General features: G+C 40.5%; 1 protein-coding gene across 1 annotated transcript in view; it reads right to left on the reverse strand.

The window, feature by feature from the left end:
• Positions 1-20,325, reverse strand: part of rnmt (RNA (guanine-7-) methyltransferase) — a 48,556-nt gene that overhangs the window by 24,607 nt on the left and 3,624 nt on the right. The window contains exons 2-7 of the mRNA XM_043687691.1: positions 13,195-13,330; positions 12,421-12,546; positions 11,694-11,809; positions 6,746-6,927; positions 2,864-3,028; positions 1,249-1,366 (exon numbers count right to left, since the gene is read on the reverse strand). Coding sequence (XP_043543626.1) covers positions 1,249-1,366; positions 2,864-3,028; positions 6,746-6,927; positions 11,694-11,809; positions 12,421-12,546; positions 13,195-13,330 — 843 coding nt within the window. The remainder of the gene's footprint in view (positions 1-1,248; positions 1,367-2,863; positions 3,029-6,745; positions 6,928-11,693; positions 11,810-12,420; positions 12,547-13,194; positions 13,331-20,325) is intronic.

Below are 20,325 nucleotides of genomic sequence, written 5' to 3' on the forward strand. Positions count from 1 at the left end.
AAGGCAGGAACAGGATACTGATTAAGGATGATCAACCATGATCATATTGAATGGTGGTGCAGGCTCGAAGGGCAGAATGGCCTACTCCTGCACCTATTGTCTATTGACATATCTGTTAGTGTACAATTCACATTGGCTGCACCTCTTCTCATCTTGAGGCACTCCTTGCATTGAGAATCTGTTTTCTTAACCTCCTTTTTAAAATATTGAGATTTTAAGTCACAAGTCAAAAACTGAGTTATTAAAAAGCTTCTGGTTGTTTGTACACTATATAGTTTAATCCATGGTGCTTGCTTAGCCTCTTTCAACAACAATGACGTCCATCAACTAAACGGTCTAGATGTTCTGCAAATCTCTCTGCAGCAGCATAGCTTCATTAAAGTTGCATTCACATACCCACAAACCACATTTCAGTTTCATAGGGCTCACTTTATAGAATTTAAATCTAGTTTTATTTGTTTGCTGTCCAAGTTCAACTTATTAGAGCCCAGCTGATGTGGTGGAATTTAAATACACATTCCCATTTCTTTTTACCCTTATAATCTCCATTTAAAATATTTAGTACAACGGAGAGGAGAATCAACCACACTGCTAAGGGTCTCGAGCTACCCGGCAGCCATTTTCATAGGGATGGCACAATTCCTTTCCCGGAAGACAACAGTGAACCAAACAGGAAGTGTAGTCATCAATATTGAAATACAACATATATAACATCATCTTTAGATTCAGAAGAGAAGTTTGTGGATTCCAAAAAGTGCTGATTTCTGCCAAATTAACACCAAAGCTTTTTATCTTCACTGTATTATGCCCTGGAAACCAGGAATGCAAAGGGAACCTTTTGGAAAAACCCTGAAATTTTAATTCTGATTTTAAACTTTGACATGCCTGGTTTGCTACGGTTTCCTCCCACTGTCCAAAGATATGCAAGTTAGGCAGATTGGCCATGCTAAATTTCCCATAGTGTTCATAGATGTGCAGGCTTGGTGGGTTAGGGAAATGCAGGGGTAAGAGGATGGGTCTGGGTAAGAGAATGGGTCTGGGTGAGATGCTGTTCCGTGTGTACCCGCTGGGTCAAACAGCCTGTTTCCACACTGTAGGGGTTCTATGATTCTACGAAGCTCTCATGCCAAATCTCACACTGCAAACTTTCCATTTCAAGTATTTGACCATTAACGAAAAGAAAAAATCACCAAAAGGTCAGATTGCTTATCCAGTCCCACCCTATTGTTAGCTATTGCTTCATATTACCTCTAACGACTTCATTTTCTTCAGCAGCATTTTATGTTCCGAATTCTGGACTTTCTCTTTGAAAAACTCGGCAAAAGTTTTTTTTAAAACGAGCTTCATCTTGTGCTTTTTAGCCATCCTAGAAGGACAAAGACCAATTTAAACAGCTGCTACAACTTTACAATGAGTGCTTTACAAGGAGAAATTATACTGAAAGGAGCTCACCTCCTGGCTAAACCAGCAGACAATAATGCATTGGTGAAGACCAGTATTCTTACACTGAGTTTGACTCTTATCGTTCAATTAACACATAAGCACATTTACTAAGATGGAACTGCTTGTTTTAAACGTTTGTTGCGAGAATACAGACCATGAGACAATAAAATGTTCTTTGGAACGTCTACAATCCAGCCTGCAATTAGATTCAAATATTTAAGTCCCCTTTTATATTTCCCAAAATATATTCACTACTTCAAAAGAATAGGTACATTAAATCTGAAAATCTTAAGTCAGTCACTTGCCTAAAACTGAAAACAAAAACATGTCACAAGGCTGGTTAAGCAATTCATTTACGATAAATGATTAAGGGTAAACGGTAGAAGATTCAAGGCAAATAAAAAAGTTCATTTTCTCAAAAGTATTAACCAGTAGACCAAATAATAGAATAAATTGGAATAGACCATGAAACCTTACAATTTAGTCTTGCAGAAAGTCACCAAAATGCTCAAACATTCTTCCAAAAGCATGTGGCCCTCAACCTGGTCCTTACAGTACGAGTAACCTCAGCAGCTTACATTTCACCATGCAGTGTCTCATTGTTCCTGCCAACATACAACTACAGTGGCTAATACTCCTAATAGTCAGTTACTTTGCATCAGTGGTTCAGTTGTAGCACATCACCTACAAGTCAGAAGGTTACGTCCCACTTTGGAGACTTGGCCTCAGAAACCTCAGGTGACACTCTAAAGCAGTCCTTACAGTGCAGCGCCCTGTCAGTGGTGTCACCTTTTGGACCTTAAACTAAAGTCCCGTTTAACGAGGTGTTATAAAAAATCCTAGCGCACAATTTCAGATTTGTGCGAGAATTTTCTCTGGTGTCATAGCCAATATTTATCTCTGAATTGAGATCATCTCAAAAACAGATTATCTGGTCATTATCCATGCGATTGTGGAAGCTTGAGAGAGCAAAGGCAGTTGCTTATATTTTCTTTTACAGTGACTATAACAGTTAGTCATTGGCACAAGGATGTTCAGAGTTCATGACAAGCTCCACATAGATACATGTACTACCTTTCTCTCATACTGCCAGAGAAATATCGGTTACCACTGAGTATTAGAGCAATGTTTCTCAGAAATTGAATTGAAGGAATCAATGTGACTGCTGTCATTTATACTCTATGCTTTACTGGAATAGTGTAATATAACAAAACTACTTGAAACATTATAGGTGACATCTTAGTTAAAGGTTATATTTTAACAATTAAGGCAATACAATTGTTGAAATCTAATGGTTTTAGCTTTTGCCTCTGTTTCTACCAAATGTACCCAAATTTCCAAATACAAAAGTGGTTAACCAACATTAGAAATCTAGGGTTGTAATACAGAATTAGAACTGCTTTCTCGACAAATAACTTACTCTTCAAACAGTGGAAAATAAACAAGGAATTCAGGGACGTTAACTACTCCTTCCAAGCTAAAGTCATACTGGCAGCCAAAGAGTGGGTATTCGCCTTTCTTTTGAAACGTTACACTGTATAGTTCATTTCCAAATGAGCTGGTTTCTGATGTTTCCAGACGTTTTCTGAAGAGGAAAGACACAAATTGAAGCAACACCAATACCATTTTCTTAAAAAAAAAACATTCAAATGTGGTTAAAACTGTCATATTCTCAAACTACATAAAAATCTGACAATTTGCATTGTCACTGTCATAATTCACTAAATTCAGGATTGGAAAGCAACTAACTCAACTATAACGCATAAAATCTAGAAGCATCTATTGTTGGGTGAAACAAAGCCAAATGCTGAGTGGTCAAGGAGGTAAAAACATAGAAAATAAGAGGAGTGGGAAATTTGGTCATTAGAGCCTGCTCCACTATTCAAACCAATCAACTCAGTACACTGTTCCCACTTTCTACCCATAGTCTTTGATTCCTTTAGCCCCAAGAATTTAATCTAACTTCTTGTAAACATTCAATGTTTTGGACGCAACTGCCTTCTATGGGAGACAGTTCCACAGATTCACCACTCTCTGGGTGAAAACATTTCTCATCTAGGTCCTAAATGGCTTACCTCTTACCTTTAGACTGTGACCCCTGGTTCTGGACTCCCAGGTCACTGGGAACACTGTTCGGTCCTGTTGAAACTTTGTAGGTTTCTATGAGATCACCCCATATTCTTCTAAATTCTAAATGAATGCAAGTCCTAATATATCCAGTTGTGTCATCCCAGGAATCAGTCTGGTAAACCTTCCTCACACTTCCTCCATAGCTAGAACACCCTTTCTCAGATAATAAGCTCAAAATTGCACACAATATTCTAGGTGTGATCTCACAAAGGCCCCGTACAATTGCAGCAAGACATCCCTATTCCTGTACTCAAATTCTCTTGCTTTGAAAGTCAACATACCAATTGCTTTCTTCATCTACTTGCTTACTTTCAGCGAATGATGTACAAGGACTCCCAGGTCTGGTTGCACCTCCATCTTTCCCAATCTATCACCATTCAACTTAATAACTTAAAAGTTCCAGCAAGGAATTAAGAATGCAAATGACTCATTCCCTATCAGGGAGGTTTGAGTACATATGGCTCATATCCCCAGAGTCTAGAATAACAAGAATCATTAAATATATAATATTCTTAAGAGGTTTGACTGGGTGGATACTGGGAGAATGTTTCGCTGGACAGAGAATCTACAGCTAGTAGCTCACATATCCAAAGTGGGGAGGTGGACGAGAAGAGGACATGCATCATTTTGGTTGGGGACAAGGAGAAATCTTCTGATTGAGATGACCGTGCATCTGGAATTGTCTACCCTATAAAAGGAACTAGATGCTCAAGGATTGAGTGGCTACTTCTTCAGTTCTGCTTTCTCTCCACAGAAGCTGCCAGACCAGCAATTTCTGATGTCATTTCGGTTTTCCAGCATCTTTAGTTCGTTGTTTTTGACAGGTTTTTTTCTAGTAAGGAAACCAAGGAATATTGTATCATTGAGAAAGGTGGCTTGGAGGTAGAAGGTGAAGCATAATCTTATTAAATGATTGAATCTATTCAAAAGATCAGATGTCTACTCCTATTTATAATTTTAAACACAATTAAGCCCATAAATGCAATTAATTTAGCCTAAATAGCTATTTCTTACAGTCAGCCAGAGGGTGTGGACAACACTGGCATTAACTTATCTTTTATCTAATAGCAGTTGGGTTTGTTGAACAATTGGGTCAATAAGCTGAAGTGTAGCAAATAGAATTTAATTTGGATTAGTGAGGTATTACATTTTGGGAAAACAAAAAAAATAAAAGACGTGACTTATTCAATTAAAAGTAGAGCTTTGGGTAGTGTTGTAGAACAAAGACCAGGTTCAGGTACATAATTCTTTAAAGTTTGCATCACATGTGGATAAGAAGCTTTTAGCCTCCTTGCCTTCATTGCGCAGATCTTTGAACACAGGTGTTGGGACATTACGTTGAGGTTGGGCAAGATATTGGTGAAGTCTCTTCTGGAGTAGTGTGTCTAGTTCTAGTTACCCTGTTATAGTAAGGACACCATTAAGCTGGAGAAGGTTCAGAAGAGATTTAGCAGAATGTTGCTGGGAATGGAGGGTTTGAGTTATAAGGTAAGGCTGGACAGCCTGGGAGTTTTTCCACGAGTACAGAGGGTTGAGAGGTGACCTTGTAGACATTTATAAAATAATGAGGAGTATAGATAAGGTAAATGGCACACGCCTCTTCCCTACAATGGAGAATTCAAGACTAGAGGGCACATTAAGGTGAGAGGAATCATAGAATCCCTACAGTGTGTAAAACAGGCCCTTCAGCCCAACAAGTCCAAACCGACCATCGGAAAAGTGTCCCACCCAGACCTGTTTCCCTATTACTCTACATTTACCCCTGACCAATGCACCTAACCTACATATCCCTGAACACTACAAACAACTTAATATGGCCAATTCACCGAAGCTGCACATCTTGGGATTTGGGAGGAAACTGGAGCACCCAGGGAGAATATGTAAACTCCACACAGAATCACCCAAGGCTGGAATCGAACCCAGGTCCCTGGCACTAAGAGGCAACAGTGCTAACCACTGAGCCACCATGCCACCCCTTAGGGGGGATTTTAAAAAGACATGATGCAACTTTTGTTTTGTTTTTAAAACACAGTGTTTCGTATGTGGAGTGAACTTCCAGAGGAATTGGTGGATGTGGGTACAGTTACAACATTTAAAAAACATTTGAATAAGCACATGAATAGGAAAAGTTTGAAGGGATATCTTTCAATTACAGGCAGATGGGACTAACTTAGTTAGGGATTATGGTCGATACAGACTGGTTAAACTAAAGGGTCTGTTTCCGTGCTGTATGACTTCTATGCCTCTATACCAGCTCTAATCTGTAGAGAAGATGCTACTTGGTAGAGACCTCCAGAATTTTGACTCAGCCATGGCGGTCCAAGTCAGAACTGCGTACAACAAAATGGGGAGCTTGTAGGGGCATTGCTATTGCTCCTGTTCTTAGAAAACAGTGGAGGTCCTGGCAATGTATAAAGTGCACTTATTATATGCTGAAGGGAGTGGATATTTAGGAAAACGCTAGAGGTACCTATCAAGTTAGCTGCTTCAACTCTGTTGAAGCTGGAGTCTAGGGGGAAGTCAATTCATCACATTCCCAAAAATGGTGAGCCATTTACTACAGAATACTGAAAACAAGCGGGGGATTCAGTCCATAAATATAAGGAAAGTTACGAGCATATGTATTGATAAATCTACAAAAAGAAAAGCTATGTTTGGATCCAACATCAGAGATCAAAAAAAGATACTGGATTATTTTTGGAAGATGAATCATGTTCAAACAAAAAAAAACACTCTAGAACTTGGCAGTCAACATAATTCATCTGTCTTTAAGTCTACTAGCCATAAAAAGGATAGGGAAATAAGAGGTAGGTACAAAGACAACCAAACAATTTCAAAGAACAGTGAGTTGGATGAAGAGGTTAAGTTTTCACTGTTAGGATTAGACAATTAAACTATTTAAAAACTACTGGCAACCTACAGTAAAATATTCAAATGCCAATTTACACATTAGCAAGAAGGAAACCAAAATATAACTTTTTCACCCAGAAGCTTCAGTTGTGGAACAAGATACCTCATAAACAGTTTGAAGCTGAATGTAATAATATGCCCAACTAACTTCCTGGAAGCTTAGATCTAATTTAGTATTTTCTCATTCAATCATTCCATTATTTCTTTCCTCCCATACTCATGCTCAAATTCTTGAAAGAATAAAACAAAAATTTAGACTCACACAAGTTCAAAAGCGTTTGGCGTAGTTCCAATGAAGTATCCTCCAGGACGCAAGCGTTCACAGGCATTCTTCAGCATGGTGTCTGCCTGTTGTAATGTCTCAAAAGAATAATGGTAGACAAACTGACAACTGCAGATGTCAAAGACTATATCAGGATCGTGATATTTCTCAGTCAGTAACTCCTTTCAAAAAGAAAAACAGCAAAAACTGCATCAAAAGCAAAATACTGTCGACACTGGAAATTCCAAGTTGAAACAAAAGATGTTGGAAAAACTCAACAGCTCAAGCAGTATCTATGGAAGGAAATAGAGTTAATGTTTCAGGTCAAGTGATCAAACATATTAAGCTGCATACTTGGCATGTTCTAATTTTTTAAATTTTTTTTAAAAAGAGGAAACGGGGTTGTGGGGGCGGGGATTGTGGTCACATCACTGTTCTCTTAATCTAGAAACCCAGGCTAATAGGTGTCTCAGTGGTTAGCACAGCAGCCTACGCACAGATAATCACCACAGGGCGGATCGAACCCGGCTCCCTGGTGCTGGAGTTTGCATGTTCTTCTCGTGTCCATGTAAGCTTCCTCCAGGTGCTCCAGTTTCGTCCCACAATCCAAAGATGTACAGTTTAGGTGGGTTGGCTATGCTAACTGTCCCATAGCATGCAGGCTAGGTGAGTTAACTCTGGTAAATGTGGATTTAGGAGATAGGATGAGATGCTCTTTGGTGGGTCAGTGCAAACTCACTGGGTAACTGACCTCTATCTATATTATAGAGATTCTGTGATTCTAATTTTCTGACAACATAGGCTCAATTCCTATCATGGTAGATGGTGTCATTTGGATTCAATAAAACTCTGGAATAAAAGGCTTACCTAGTAGCATCATTGTTGATTGCCATAAAATCCTATCTGGTTCATTATTGCCCAATAGGGAAGGAGATCTGCCATCCTTAAATTGTCTGGCCTACAAGTGACTCCAGAACCACTGCGTTGTTGATGCTGGGTAGTTAGGGATGGGCATTAAATTGGCACTGTTGCCCTAGCAAGCAACATTCACGCCCCATGAACACATTTTTAAAAACTGGTTATTTTCCTGCTAACTTTATTTCCAAGTGCCTTGCAGGTTATGTTGTGCCACACATCTGTGGGCAATCATTAAAAAGAATCAAACTGGATTTTTATTTTCCCACCTCACGGTTCTAGTCATGGGAAATCATTCCAGATTTCTCTAAGCGGACAATATCTACAAGGAATCATGGGCTTCCAGAACATGCACAGAAAATTTCCTAGACATTGTATCAGGCATGAATGGAGAAAGTGAGATTGACCTTCTTGCTGCAGAGAAGGTGAAGGGGAGATTTGGTCAAGGCTTTGAAAATACTGAAGTGTTCTGAGAAGGTGAGTCAGAGAAACCGCTTCCAGCATCAGAAGACTCAGTCACCAAAAGTTATAGGTTTAAGCAAATTTGCACAAGGATCTCAGGTAACCAGGAAAAATGCCTACACTGTTATGTTTGAAAAGGTGATGGGAGTTGGTTCAATAATAAATTTTCAAAAGGGATCTAGATGAATATTAGAAGGTAAAAATTTTGAGTTACAAGTGAGGGGGGGTCAAATTAGACTGCTCCAAAGAACCACAGACATAACTGGCCAAATAGTCTCCTTTACCGCCGTTAGATTAGATTACTTACAGTGTGGAAACAGACCCTTCGGCCCAACAAGTCTACACCGACCCGCCAAAGCGCAACCCACCCAGACCCATTCCCCTACATTTATCCCTTCACCTAACACTACGGGCAATTTAGCATGGCCAATTCACCTAACCTGCACATTTTTGGACTGAGGGAGGAAACCGGAGAACCCGGAGGAAACCCACGCAGACACAGGGAGAATGTGCAAACTCCACTAAATGGAAGTTAAAAGTCTAACGATGACCACAAATCCAGGATCAATTAGAAAAACACTTCTGGTTCATTCATACCCTTTTAGGGAAGGAAATCTACACCCTTACCTGGTTTGGCATACATGTGATTCCAGGCCCACAGCAATGTGTTCAACTATCAACTGCCTTCTGAAATGGACAAGCAATGGACAGTTGTATCTAAATGCTATAAGGTCTCAAAAAGGAAAGAAACCGGATGGACTCTCTGGCATTGACCTAAGCAGCAGTAATGATAACAGCAAACTTATTCCCCCTCCCCCATCAATCCTACAAAGTCCTCTTTACTAAGACCCTGGGACTTGCGCCAAAACTGGGAGAGCTGTCTCACACATACGAGTCAAGCAATAACTAGACATTGTCATACATGTGTATTCCTATCTTACACAAATGCCCAGATACCATCACTGGCATCCACTGTATGTCCTGTCCCATGAGCTGGACAGATCCAGTGGAGGTGAAGGCAGTCAGTCAGGAGGAATTTCCTTGGGATTCCTCAACACGGACTACAGACCCCATGAGATTTCATGGCATCAGTCAAAACATGGATAAGGAACCATCCTGCTGATTGGCAGATACAAACCCTCTCCTCTCAGCTGATGTATCAGCTCTTCTCCAAGTTCAACAAGACTTGAAAGTGACACCAAGGGCAACAAGTGCACAGAGTAAATTCTGACTGGGCGACTTCAATGCTGAAGAACCACCACTGACTGAGTTGGTTGAGTCCTAAATAATATGGCTGGTAGACAGGATGGATGGCAGGTAGTGAGGGAACCAAGGGGGAAAAATATACTTGATCTCATCCTCACCAATCTCATTGCCAGATACATCTGCTCATGACAGTATAAAGAGTGACAAGTGCACAATCCCTGCAAATGTGAAGTACCATCTTCAAATTGGGGATTCTCTCCATTTTATTATGTGGCAGCACCCACATGCTAAATAGGATCAATTTCGAACAGATCGAGCAATTCAAGACTGGACACCCAGAAAACATTGTGCCATCAGCAGCAGCAATATACTCAAAAACAGTCTGGAACCTCAGGGCCCTGCATATCCACTTCCACAGCTACCAACGTGCCTGGTTCAATGAAAAGTGCAGAGGGCACACAGAGAAGAGCACCAAGCACACCTAACAATAAAGGTATCAACCTGGTGAAGCCAAAGCACAGGATACTTTGTGTCAAAACATATAAGCAGTAAGCTATAAACAGAACTGCATGTTTTTACAATCAATGGATCAGATCTCAGCTTTGCAGTGCTGTCACATCCAATCGTGAATGGTGCTGGACAATTAAAACAACCCAAAACAGGTGGGGCTCCACAAATCTCTCCAATAATGGAAGAGCCCAGCACATCTGAGGTATCTACTACAAACCTTCAGCCAAACGTGCCAAGTGAATGACCTCTCTACCTCATTGAGGTTCAAAACATCACAGATCCTCAGCCAATTCGATTCATTCCAAGTGATATCAAAAATCAGTTGATGATACTGGATGTAGCAAAGGCATGGACCCTGGCAATATTCCACCAATAGTGTTAAAGACATTGTGTGGCGAATTCTGCACTCTTAGCCAAGCTGTTCCAATATGACTATAATACCAAAATCCACCCTATTGTGCGAAACATTGCACAGGTATGCCTTGTAGACAAAAAGCATGACAAATCCAACATAAGCAATTACCATCTCAACAGTCTACTCTTGATCATCAATGAAGTGATGGAGGAGATCATCAACAGTGGTTTCAAGCAGCAGTTGCTTCGCAATAATCTGTTTACTGACATTCAGTTTGTGTTCTGCCTGAGCCAGGCAGCTTCTGACCTCTTTGCAACCTTGATTCAAATGTGGATAAATTCAAGAAGGTGAGTGCCTGCTTATGACACGTAGTCTGTAGTTGATTGAATGTTGCATCAAGCAGCCCTAGCAAAACTAGAGTCAATGGGAAATAAGGAATCGACAATTTAAGACAGAGATGAGGAAAAAAGAATGTCAACCTTCTGAGAAACACAGTCATTAAACAGATAGATTCTTGACTACTAAGACAGGTGAAAGATCACTGGGGTTTAAGCAGGAATGTAGAGTTGAGGTTAAGATCAGATCTTATTAAATGGCTGAGCAGGCCCAAAGGGCTGAGTGGCCTACTCTTGTTTCTTGTTCACGTGCTCAGTGAATGGACTGCAGCACTTCAACATGATAGTTCATCACCACTTTCTCAAGGGCAAGTAGAGATAGGCAATAAAATGCTGACGATGCCCGCATCCCATGAATAACTTTAACTAGCATGTAATTTACTAAGCATCAGGCTAGTTAGATAGATTGCACATACTTGCCTTGCACATTTTCTTCAATTCCCAGATCAGAAAGATTGCAATTTTGTAACAACTAATTCTATTTCCTTGGATGAAAGTTCAATAACAAGTTACATGCTTTCAATTCAATGTCTGACAGGCATGTAAATATGGAGAATGAATCCCACTTGTTTATTGCACAAATTTTTTGGAACCAAAGAGGTCTTAAGACAGAAGCAAACCAATGATCACTTTGATTTTATACTAACTCTTTACTAGAACAGTCCAGAGCCAGTCCCATTATCCTACACTAAAAACTTTTCCACTGTCCTTATGAACTGGCAAAAGATCCAAATTACCGAGGACTCATTTATCACTCTTTACATTCAACTTAAAATTGCAGAATTTACATTATCTGCTAACGCAATTCCGCAGCACTAAATTCCACTAATAGAGCTTGTTAGATAGAGCACTGAATATAAATATGAAGCAGACTATATAAAATGGAAGAATACTGGAAAAATTAAATGTATTTGTAAGAACAAAAGCTAGTGCACTATTAACAGGATTCTGAAAGTTATCTAAATAAAACATTTTTTTCTGAATTTATCAACATTACAGTTACTCCTGCTAAATTATGCTTCTAAAATGGTGCAAAAACATCTACATTTGTTAAGATTTGCAGTGAATTATGGATTTGAAGATTAGATGCAACTAAACATTTTACCTTGGTGCAGTCGGCTCTTATAAAGTCTGCAGCAAAAAGATGTTCGTTCGAATAACATCTGTTTTTCATGTCAACGTACCGCTGAGTGCATTGCTCAACAGAAATGTCAGCCATATCTGTTAGACAAGAAGGGTGAAAAGGAATTTAAGCAGCTATCATCCTCACAAATTGAACGTAAAGTTACAACTTTTAAAGACATATTTTGCACTTCATCATCTGACATCTGTTTCAGAGTTGTACAACACGGAAACAGATCCTTCAGTCCAACTCATCCATGCCGACTAGATATCCTAAATTAATCTAGTCACATTTGTCAACACTTGGCCCAGATCCCTCTAAACCCTTCCTATTCATTTACTCATCCAGATGCCTTTTAAATGTTGTATTGGTAATAACCTCCACCACTTCCTCTGGCAGCTCATTCCATACACATACCACCCTCTGCGTGAAAAAGGTGCCTCTTAGATCCCTTTTATATCTTTTCCCCTCACCCTAAACCTATGCCCTCTAGATCTGGATTCCCCCAAAACCAGGGAAAAGACCTCAGCTATTTACCTGATCTCAATTAGATTTTCATATTATTCTAATCTTAAGATTAAGTTATATTTTAACTAAAATACACAAAATAAAACAGTGCACAATCCAAATATTTGATACATTGCTCAATTCTGGACCAATTCCAAAAACAGAAAAATGTCTTATCTTGCTGTCCCTACAAATTACTCACCAACACAAACTAGCTTGCTAATTTGCCCTTTTTTCCATTTCAATAAATCTCCACCTTTTCCACAGCCGAGGTCCAAGACAGTGATGTTGTGCCTATTCCTTTGCTTTACATTATCAAGATACTCCCCTGCAAGAAAAAGGCAAAAACTTATCAATTTCATTCAAAATTCTAAAATACGTGTGACAGGCTGAGAGTTGATACTTTCTGCTGAATGTAGGAGAAAGTGAGGACTGAAGATGCTGGAGATCAGAGCTTAAAAATGTGTTGCTGGAAAAGCACAGCAGGTCAGGCAGCATCAAAGGAGAAGGAGAATCGACGTTTTGGGCATAAGCCCCCGAAACGTCGATTCTCCTTCTTTGATGCTGCCTGACCTGCTGCGCTTTTCCAGCAACACATTTTTAAGTTTCTACTGAATGAGGCAATCTATTCCAACATATTCAGCTTATGAGCATGTTATTTTATTCTACATCAGTTGAGATTTCAAACCCTTACAGTGTGCTACAAAGATTTCATTAAAAAAGTAGAGCAATTCGTTCTGCTGTCTCGTCCAAAATTCATAAACTGACCTCCGAAGACAATTACCTAGTTGTCATCCCCATAGCAAGTGGTGGCACGCCAAGAACAAAATAGATGCACATTTTCTGCATTGCTATGCTACACCAGCTGTAAAATGGTTTTGGATGTTCCGAGGACATGAATGGCCCTACACAAATGGACGCCAAATGTTGTTCACCGTTATGGATTAGAAGTATAAATCGGAGATTACATACATACCAATAAGGACACTCTTGATCCAATTGTTGAAGTTGCGCAAGTAAAAGATACGACTCTGATTACGTGCTGCCAAACCACATTCTTGAAGCTCGTTGTAGTGTGCGGCCACTTTACTGCAGTAACCGTCATCTAATTTCTGATTCAAAGGAATAAAACTGAGCATTGAAAGACAATACAAATATGTTTTGCATCATTGCACATCTTAATTCAGAAGATTCTTGACATGGGGACAAATGCAAGTTAAACAAAAAATGGGCAATAAGTTAAGAAAAAATGGGCAAAGATTTACAGAATGCTCGAGCATACCTAGCCACAGCCAATGCAAGATTGCCAACTAATGAAACTTACGTCTTTAAAAAAGGGTGAAATTTTAAATTTTGATTACGACCTTATGTAAGCAGAGATTTCACAACTGGTGTTCTCTCAAACACATGACGTGTACACTATTGTTCTAGGTGCCATGTTTCAAAGCTAATGAATAATTGGCAGAAGCTAAAGTCCTAATCCCAGATATCTCCTAGGCCACCATCATTGTTTTTCCGCAGTGACATTGCTGTATGGAATTCCAGTCAGCAATAATTTTAGTTAATAATGTGTTGAGTGCAGGGTATCTAGAACAAATTGAACTCAGAGCATGGATAGGAAGACGGGACTGGGATATCAGAGCAATTACAGAAACATGGCTCAGGAATGGACAGGACTGGCAGCTTAATGTTCTAGGATGCAATGCTACAGGAAGGATAGAAAGGGGGGGTGTGCGCAAGAGAGGAGGGAGAGTGGCATTTTTGATAAGGGATAGCATTACTGTTGTACTTAGGGAGTATATTCCTGTGAATACATTCAAGGAAGTTATTTGGTTGGAACTGAGAAATAAGGATAATCACCTTATTGGGATTGTATTATAGACCCCCTAGTAGTCAGCAAGAAATTGAGAAACAAATATGTAAGGAGATTTAAGTTATCTGTAAGAATAGTAGGGTGATTATGGAAGGGGATTTTAACTTTCCAAACATAGACTGGGACTGCCATAGTATTAAGGGTTTAAATGGAGGGGAATTGGTTAAACCAGTACAAGAAAATTTTCTGATTCAGTATATGGATGTACTTACTACAGAAGGTGCAAAGCTTGACCTACTCTTGGGAAATAAGGCAGGGCAGGTGACTGAGGTGTCAGTGAGGGAGCACTTGGGGGCCAGCAACCATAATTCTATTAGTTTTAAAATAGTGATGGAAAAGGACAGACCGGATCTGAAAGTTGAAGTTCCAAATTGGAGGAAGGCTAATTTTAACGGTATGAGGCAAGAACTTCCAAAAGCTGATTGGCAGATGATCGCAGATAAAGGGACAGCTGGAAAATGTAAAGCCTTCAAAAATGACATAACAAGAGTCCATGGCAATATTTCCTGTTAGCGTGAAAGAAAAGGCTGATTAGTGTAGGGAATGCTGGATGACTAGAGAAATTGAAGCTTTGGTTAAGAAAAAAAAGGAAGCATATGTCAGGCATAGAAAGGAGGGATCGAGTGAATCCTTAGAAGAGTGTAAAGGTATTAGGAGTATACTTAAGAGGGAAATCAGGAGGGTAAAAAGGGGACATGAGATAGCTTTGGCAAATAGGGGTAAGGAGAAGCCAAAGTATTTTTGTAAAAATATTAGATTTTGGATTACCTAGAGTGTGGAAACGCCCTTCAGCCCATCTACTCCACACCGATCCTCCGAAGAATAACCCACCCAGACCCACTCCCCCTAACTAATGTACCTAACTCTACGGGCAATTTAGCATGACCAATGCACCTAACCTGCACATCTTTGGACTGTGGGAGGAAACCAGAGCATCCAGAGGAAACCCATGCAGGGGAGAATGTGCAAACTCCACACAGACAGTCGCCCGAGGCTGGAATTGAACCCGGGACCCTGGCGCTGCGAGACAGCAGTGCTAGCCACCGAGCCACCCCTATATGCAGGACAAAAGGATAATTAGGGAGAGAATAGAGCTCCCCAAAGATCAGCAAGGCAGCCTATGTGTGGAGCAATAGGAGATGGGGGGAGATACTAAACAAGTATTTTTCCCACAGTAAACAATGATGCAAAAGACATGGAAGATACAGAATGTGGAGAATTAGATGGTGACGTCTTGAAAAATGTCTATGTTACAGAGGAGGTGGTGCTGGATGTCTTGAAATGCATACAAGTGTACAAATCCCCAGGACCTGATCAGGTGTACCCTAGAACTCTGTGGGAAGCTAGGGAAGTGATTACTGGGCCTCTTGCTGAGACATTTGTATCATCAATAGTCACAGGTAAGGCAACTGGAAGATGCCCTATTTAAGAAAGATGGTAAGGAAAATTCAGGAACTATAGACCGGTGAGCCTGACATCGATGGTGGGCTAGTTGTTGGAGGGAATCCTGAGGGACGGGATTTACATGTATTTGGAAAGGCAAGAACTTATTAGAGATCGTCAACATGGCTTTGTGCGTGGGAAATCATGTCGCCATGAACTTGACTTGAATTTTTTGAAGAAGCAACAAAGAACTGATGAGGGCAGAGCAGTAGATGTGATCTATATGGACTTCAGTAAGGTGTTCAATAAGGTTCCCCATGGGAGACTGGTTAGCAATACTGGATCTCATAGAACACTGAGAACTAGCCATGTGGATACAGAACTTGCTCAAAGGTAGAAGACAGAGGGTGGTGGTGAAGAGTTGCTTTTTAGACTGGAGGCCTGTGACCAGAGGTGTGCCACAAGGATTGGTGCTGGGTCCACTACTTTTTGTCATTAATATAAATTATTTGGATATGAACATAGGAGGTATAGTTAATAATTTGCAGATGACAGCAAACTTACAGGATAGTGAACAGCGAAGAAAGTTAGCTCAGAGTACAACTTGATTAAATGGATCAATGGGGTAAGGTGTGGCAGATAGAGTTTAATTTAGATAAACGCAAGGTGCTGCATTTTTGGAAAAGCAAATCAGAGCAGGACTTATACACTTAATGGTAAGGTCCTGGGGAGTGTTGCTGAACAATGAGATCTTGGAGTGCAGGCTCATAGTTCTTTGAAAGCAGAGTTGCAGGTTGACAGGATGGTGAAGAAGGTGTTTGGTTTTGGTCAGACCATTGAGTATTAGAGTTGGGAGGTCATGTTGCAGCTGTACAGGACATCGGTCAGGCCACTTTTGGAATATTGCGTACAATTCTGGTCTCCTTCCTATCAGAAGGATCTTGTAAAACTTGAAAGTTGAAAGGTTGGAGCATTTGAGCTGGAGGAAGAGGCTGAATAGGCTGGGCTCTTTTTCCTGGAGCGTCGGAGGCTGAGGAGGGACCTTTTGGAGGTTTATAAAATTGAGGGGCATGGATTGGATAATAGACAAGATCTTTTTCCTGGGGTGGGGGAGTCCAGAACTAGAGGACATAGGTTTAGGGTGAGACAGGAATGATATAAAAGGGACCTAAGAGGTAACATTTTCACGCAGAGGGTGTTGCGTGTACGGAGTGAGCTGCCAGAGGAAGTGGTAGAGACTGAGACAATTACAGCATTTCAAAAGGTACCTAGATGGGTATATGAATAGGAAGGGTTTAAGAGGGATATGGGCCAAATGGGACAAAATTAGGTTAGGATACCTGGTCAGCATGGACGAGTTGGACCAGTTTCCATGCTGTTCATCTTTATGACTATAAATTCAAGCTAAATCGGGATTTTGTTTATGTTTTTGTATTTACAGCACAAGAGTCTATTATCATTAACGTCATTGAAATAAATTTGAAAAAATGAAACCCAAAGTCTTCAAGATGCCTGCACTGAATGAAATCGTTGCACTCAGAATCATCAGGTCATACATCACAGAAGAGGCCCTCTGTGTGATATTGTGTTTTCGGTTTTCTTTACGAACTCACTCACCAGCTCACTACATTCATTAATACCAGATGATTCCCGTTCACTCAGTCATAACCCTTTACTAATTCATTATTTACTATAATACTGTTTCATTCATAAAACTGCAATTTTGGTATATATTTTACTCTCACAAGGTAGACCAAATTAAAACAGCCCTTTCTGATTAAAACAACCCTTTCAATCATTACTGCTTTTTCATACCAATTCTTATCAGCCTTTGCTACAAGCAGTGTTTAGGCCTAGCTACCTCAGAATAGGTGTCAATATCATAAACAATACTGTCCCCATCAAGTTTCCACGAAATAATACAATATTAATCAGCCCTTACCAACTATCTCCTGGACCTAAATAGATTACAGAACACCAAAAAGTTTCCCCAATTAATATGTACCTGTTAAATAACTTTTAACTGGGCCATTGTCCTTTTAAGAAACTAACTGACAAAACAGCACTTCAAAGAAATTGCACGAATGAATGAAACTCACACCAGCAAATAGTAAACAGCAAATCTCACAACCCAGCTGCAGTAATCAGTCCAGTATCCTTTATTCTTTTAAGTACAGGTACAATTTCTAACTGATTTATAGCATCTCGGCCAAGTATTTTCACTAACATTTACTAACTTAAAGGACAAAAGGACTAACACCTCTTAATTATGTAAGCAGACCAGACAGACACTCTTAATCCAATCAAAAGTAGCAGCTCGCACTTAGTACAGGTACATGGTTTAACCTATCTCAGGACAGAAGCCCCTCAAACCTTTGTGTTCTATAGATAAAAAAATGTTAACACCAGAGTAATGAAATTTTAATGTATGTAAGAACAGTATTTCAGGATTCTACGGCAGCCTCGAACTTGTGCTGTGCTCCTGAATAAAAGAGACTAATTTCACCACTCACCGATTCTGATCATTATTTTAACACAATCCCACACCTCCCATCGATTGAATCTACATTGACCTATCTACACTAATCTCACTTTCCACACCTGAACCATAGGCTTTAATGTTATGACATTTCAAGTGTTCATTCAAGTTCTTCTTAGAAATCAAAAAGGTTTTCCACCTCTGCTACCTTTCCCAGGCAGTACATTCGAGATTACCACCATCCAGGTAATAAAGCATTTCCTCAAATCCCCTCAAAACCTCACACCCTTCACCTTAAAATGATGCACCAACTAAAGAAAACAGCTGCTTCCTGTCAACCCTGTCCATGCCCCTTAATCTTATAAATCTCTGAGGTTCCCCGTAGCCTATTCTGCTACAAGAAAAATCAACCACAACCAGCCTATTTTCGTACACAGGCATTTTCCTGGTAAATCTCCTCTGTACTCCCTCCAGTGCAATTGCACCCCTTCTGGTGCAGAGCCCAGAACTACACAATAACTCCAGTTGAAGCCTAACTAAAGTTCTGCTGAGCTCAAGTATAGCCTCCCTGTCCTTTATACTACAAACCTAGAATGATAAAGGCATATGTCCCAAGTGCCTTCTTAACTAACCTGTTCTGCTCCCTTCAGTGAACTGTAGGAAAGCACCCTAAATTCCTTTCTGTTTCTCTGAGCTTCCTGATGCTGTGCCCATTTGAGTACTCCTGTTTTGTTACTTCTTCCAAAATGCCAAAGTGGGCCATTATCCACAAGGGCTTTTGCACATTTTAATATAAACACAACAGAACCTCTACTTCAACTCTATCTCCCTGCACTATCACCAGATCTCATTTCAATTTTGCCAAAATTCCATCCACGTCCCTCTCCTAGCTCTCCAGAATATTGGATTCTTAGATTCATCATGCTCTGAATAAAGAAGTTCCTCCTGATCTCAGGTCTAAACAGTTAACCATTTAACCCAAGGCTGTGGCCCCCATTCTCAAATCCCCAAGACAAAAATCACCCCAAGCACTATTCTATCAAGCCCCTGTATTTTGTATGTCATGAGATGCAGCTAACTAGTAAAGTGAAGATCAAGAAATAAAGAAAGAATTTTCTTCCCATCACCTTACTTTTATGCAAGCTGGGACTCCACAAAAAGCCCTATGTTTCTTAACCAGAAGGGATTTATTTCATTTTTTTGGACCAATGCCTAAAACTCTCATCTACAAACGCAGTAGATTTTTCAATAACTTTCAGAATCCCTCTGACCTTGAATTAGCAATGACATTTGTTAGACCATTTATCAGTGATAGTGTTTCATTTCTCTGTTCTAATTCTCTCAACTGTTGGTACTATATAAGGAAACAGGAACTTTCTCAACCACGTAAGTTACCACAGGCATCACAGTCAAAAACCGTGAAGCTAGAAAAGCACAGGCAGTCACAAAGCATCCAAGGGGCAGGAGAGTCGACGTTTCCAGCATAAGCTCTTCATTAGGTATGTTGGGGGGGAAGCTAGAAAAGCACAGGCAGTCACAAAGCATCCAAGGGGCAGGAGAGTCGACGTTTCCAGCATAAGCTCTTCATTAGGTATGTTGGGGGGGGTGAATGGGAGGGGCTGGGGGGGGGAAGGTAGCTATGAATACAATTGGTTATTTTTAACAGTACAGACTCATGTGGTGTAAAATTATGTCCCAATACATGTGTGAATCTAACCGGAATGGAGGTGTTGCTTAGTCTCGTGTGAATCTTATTACACACCTCCCCGTGTGAATCTTCTTATCTGTATGTAACCAGAATGGAATGTGTTTTTTAGCCTTGCTCTGTTGTTCACATGAATGTTTATATCTGGAAAAGAGTATATCAGCTGGAAAAGTCTCCAGTTCGGTGAGTCTGCTCCGGGGTTACGATTAACCGCCGAGCGTGGGTTGTTGGCAACCGCTCTACAAGAACTGACGGCTCCCAGTTCCGGTAACATGTAGAGTGAGTATAAGCCAGACCCGGGAGTCTGCTCCGGGGTTACGTTTAACCGCCGAGCGTGGGTTGTTGGCAACCGCTCTACGAGAACTGACGGCTCCCAGTTCCGGTAACATGTAGAGTGAGTATAAGCCAGACCCGGGAGTCTGCTCCGGGGTTACGTTTAACCGCCGAGCGTGGGTTGTTGGCAACCGCTCTACGAGAACTGACGGCTCCCAGTTCCGGTAACATGTAGAGTGAGTATAAGCCAGACCCGTTGTAAGATGAGACCTGGTTTTGGCGACGCTGCGGGGAATAAAAAGCTGAAGCATATTCTAGCAGACTCGCCTCTTGGTCGTTTGTTCTGTGTCACACTACTCTCCTACGAACCTGACCTTGAGAATGTTTTAAAACA

This window comes from Chiloscyllium plagiosum, chromosome 4 (assembly GCF_004010195.1).
Source record: "Chiloscyllium plagiosum isolate BGI_BamShark_2017 chromosome 4, ASM401019v2, whole genome shotgun sequence".
Lineage (NCBI taxonomy): Eukaryota > Metazoa > Chordata > Chondrichthyes > Orectolobiformes > Hemiscylliidae > Chiloscyllium > Chiloscyllium plagiosum.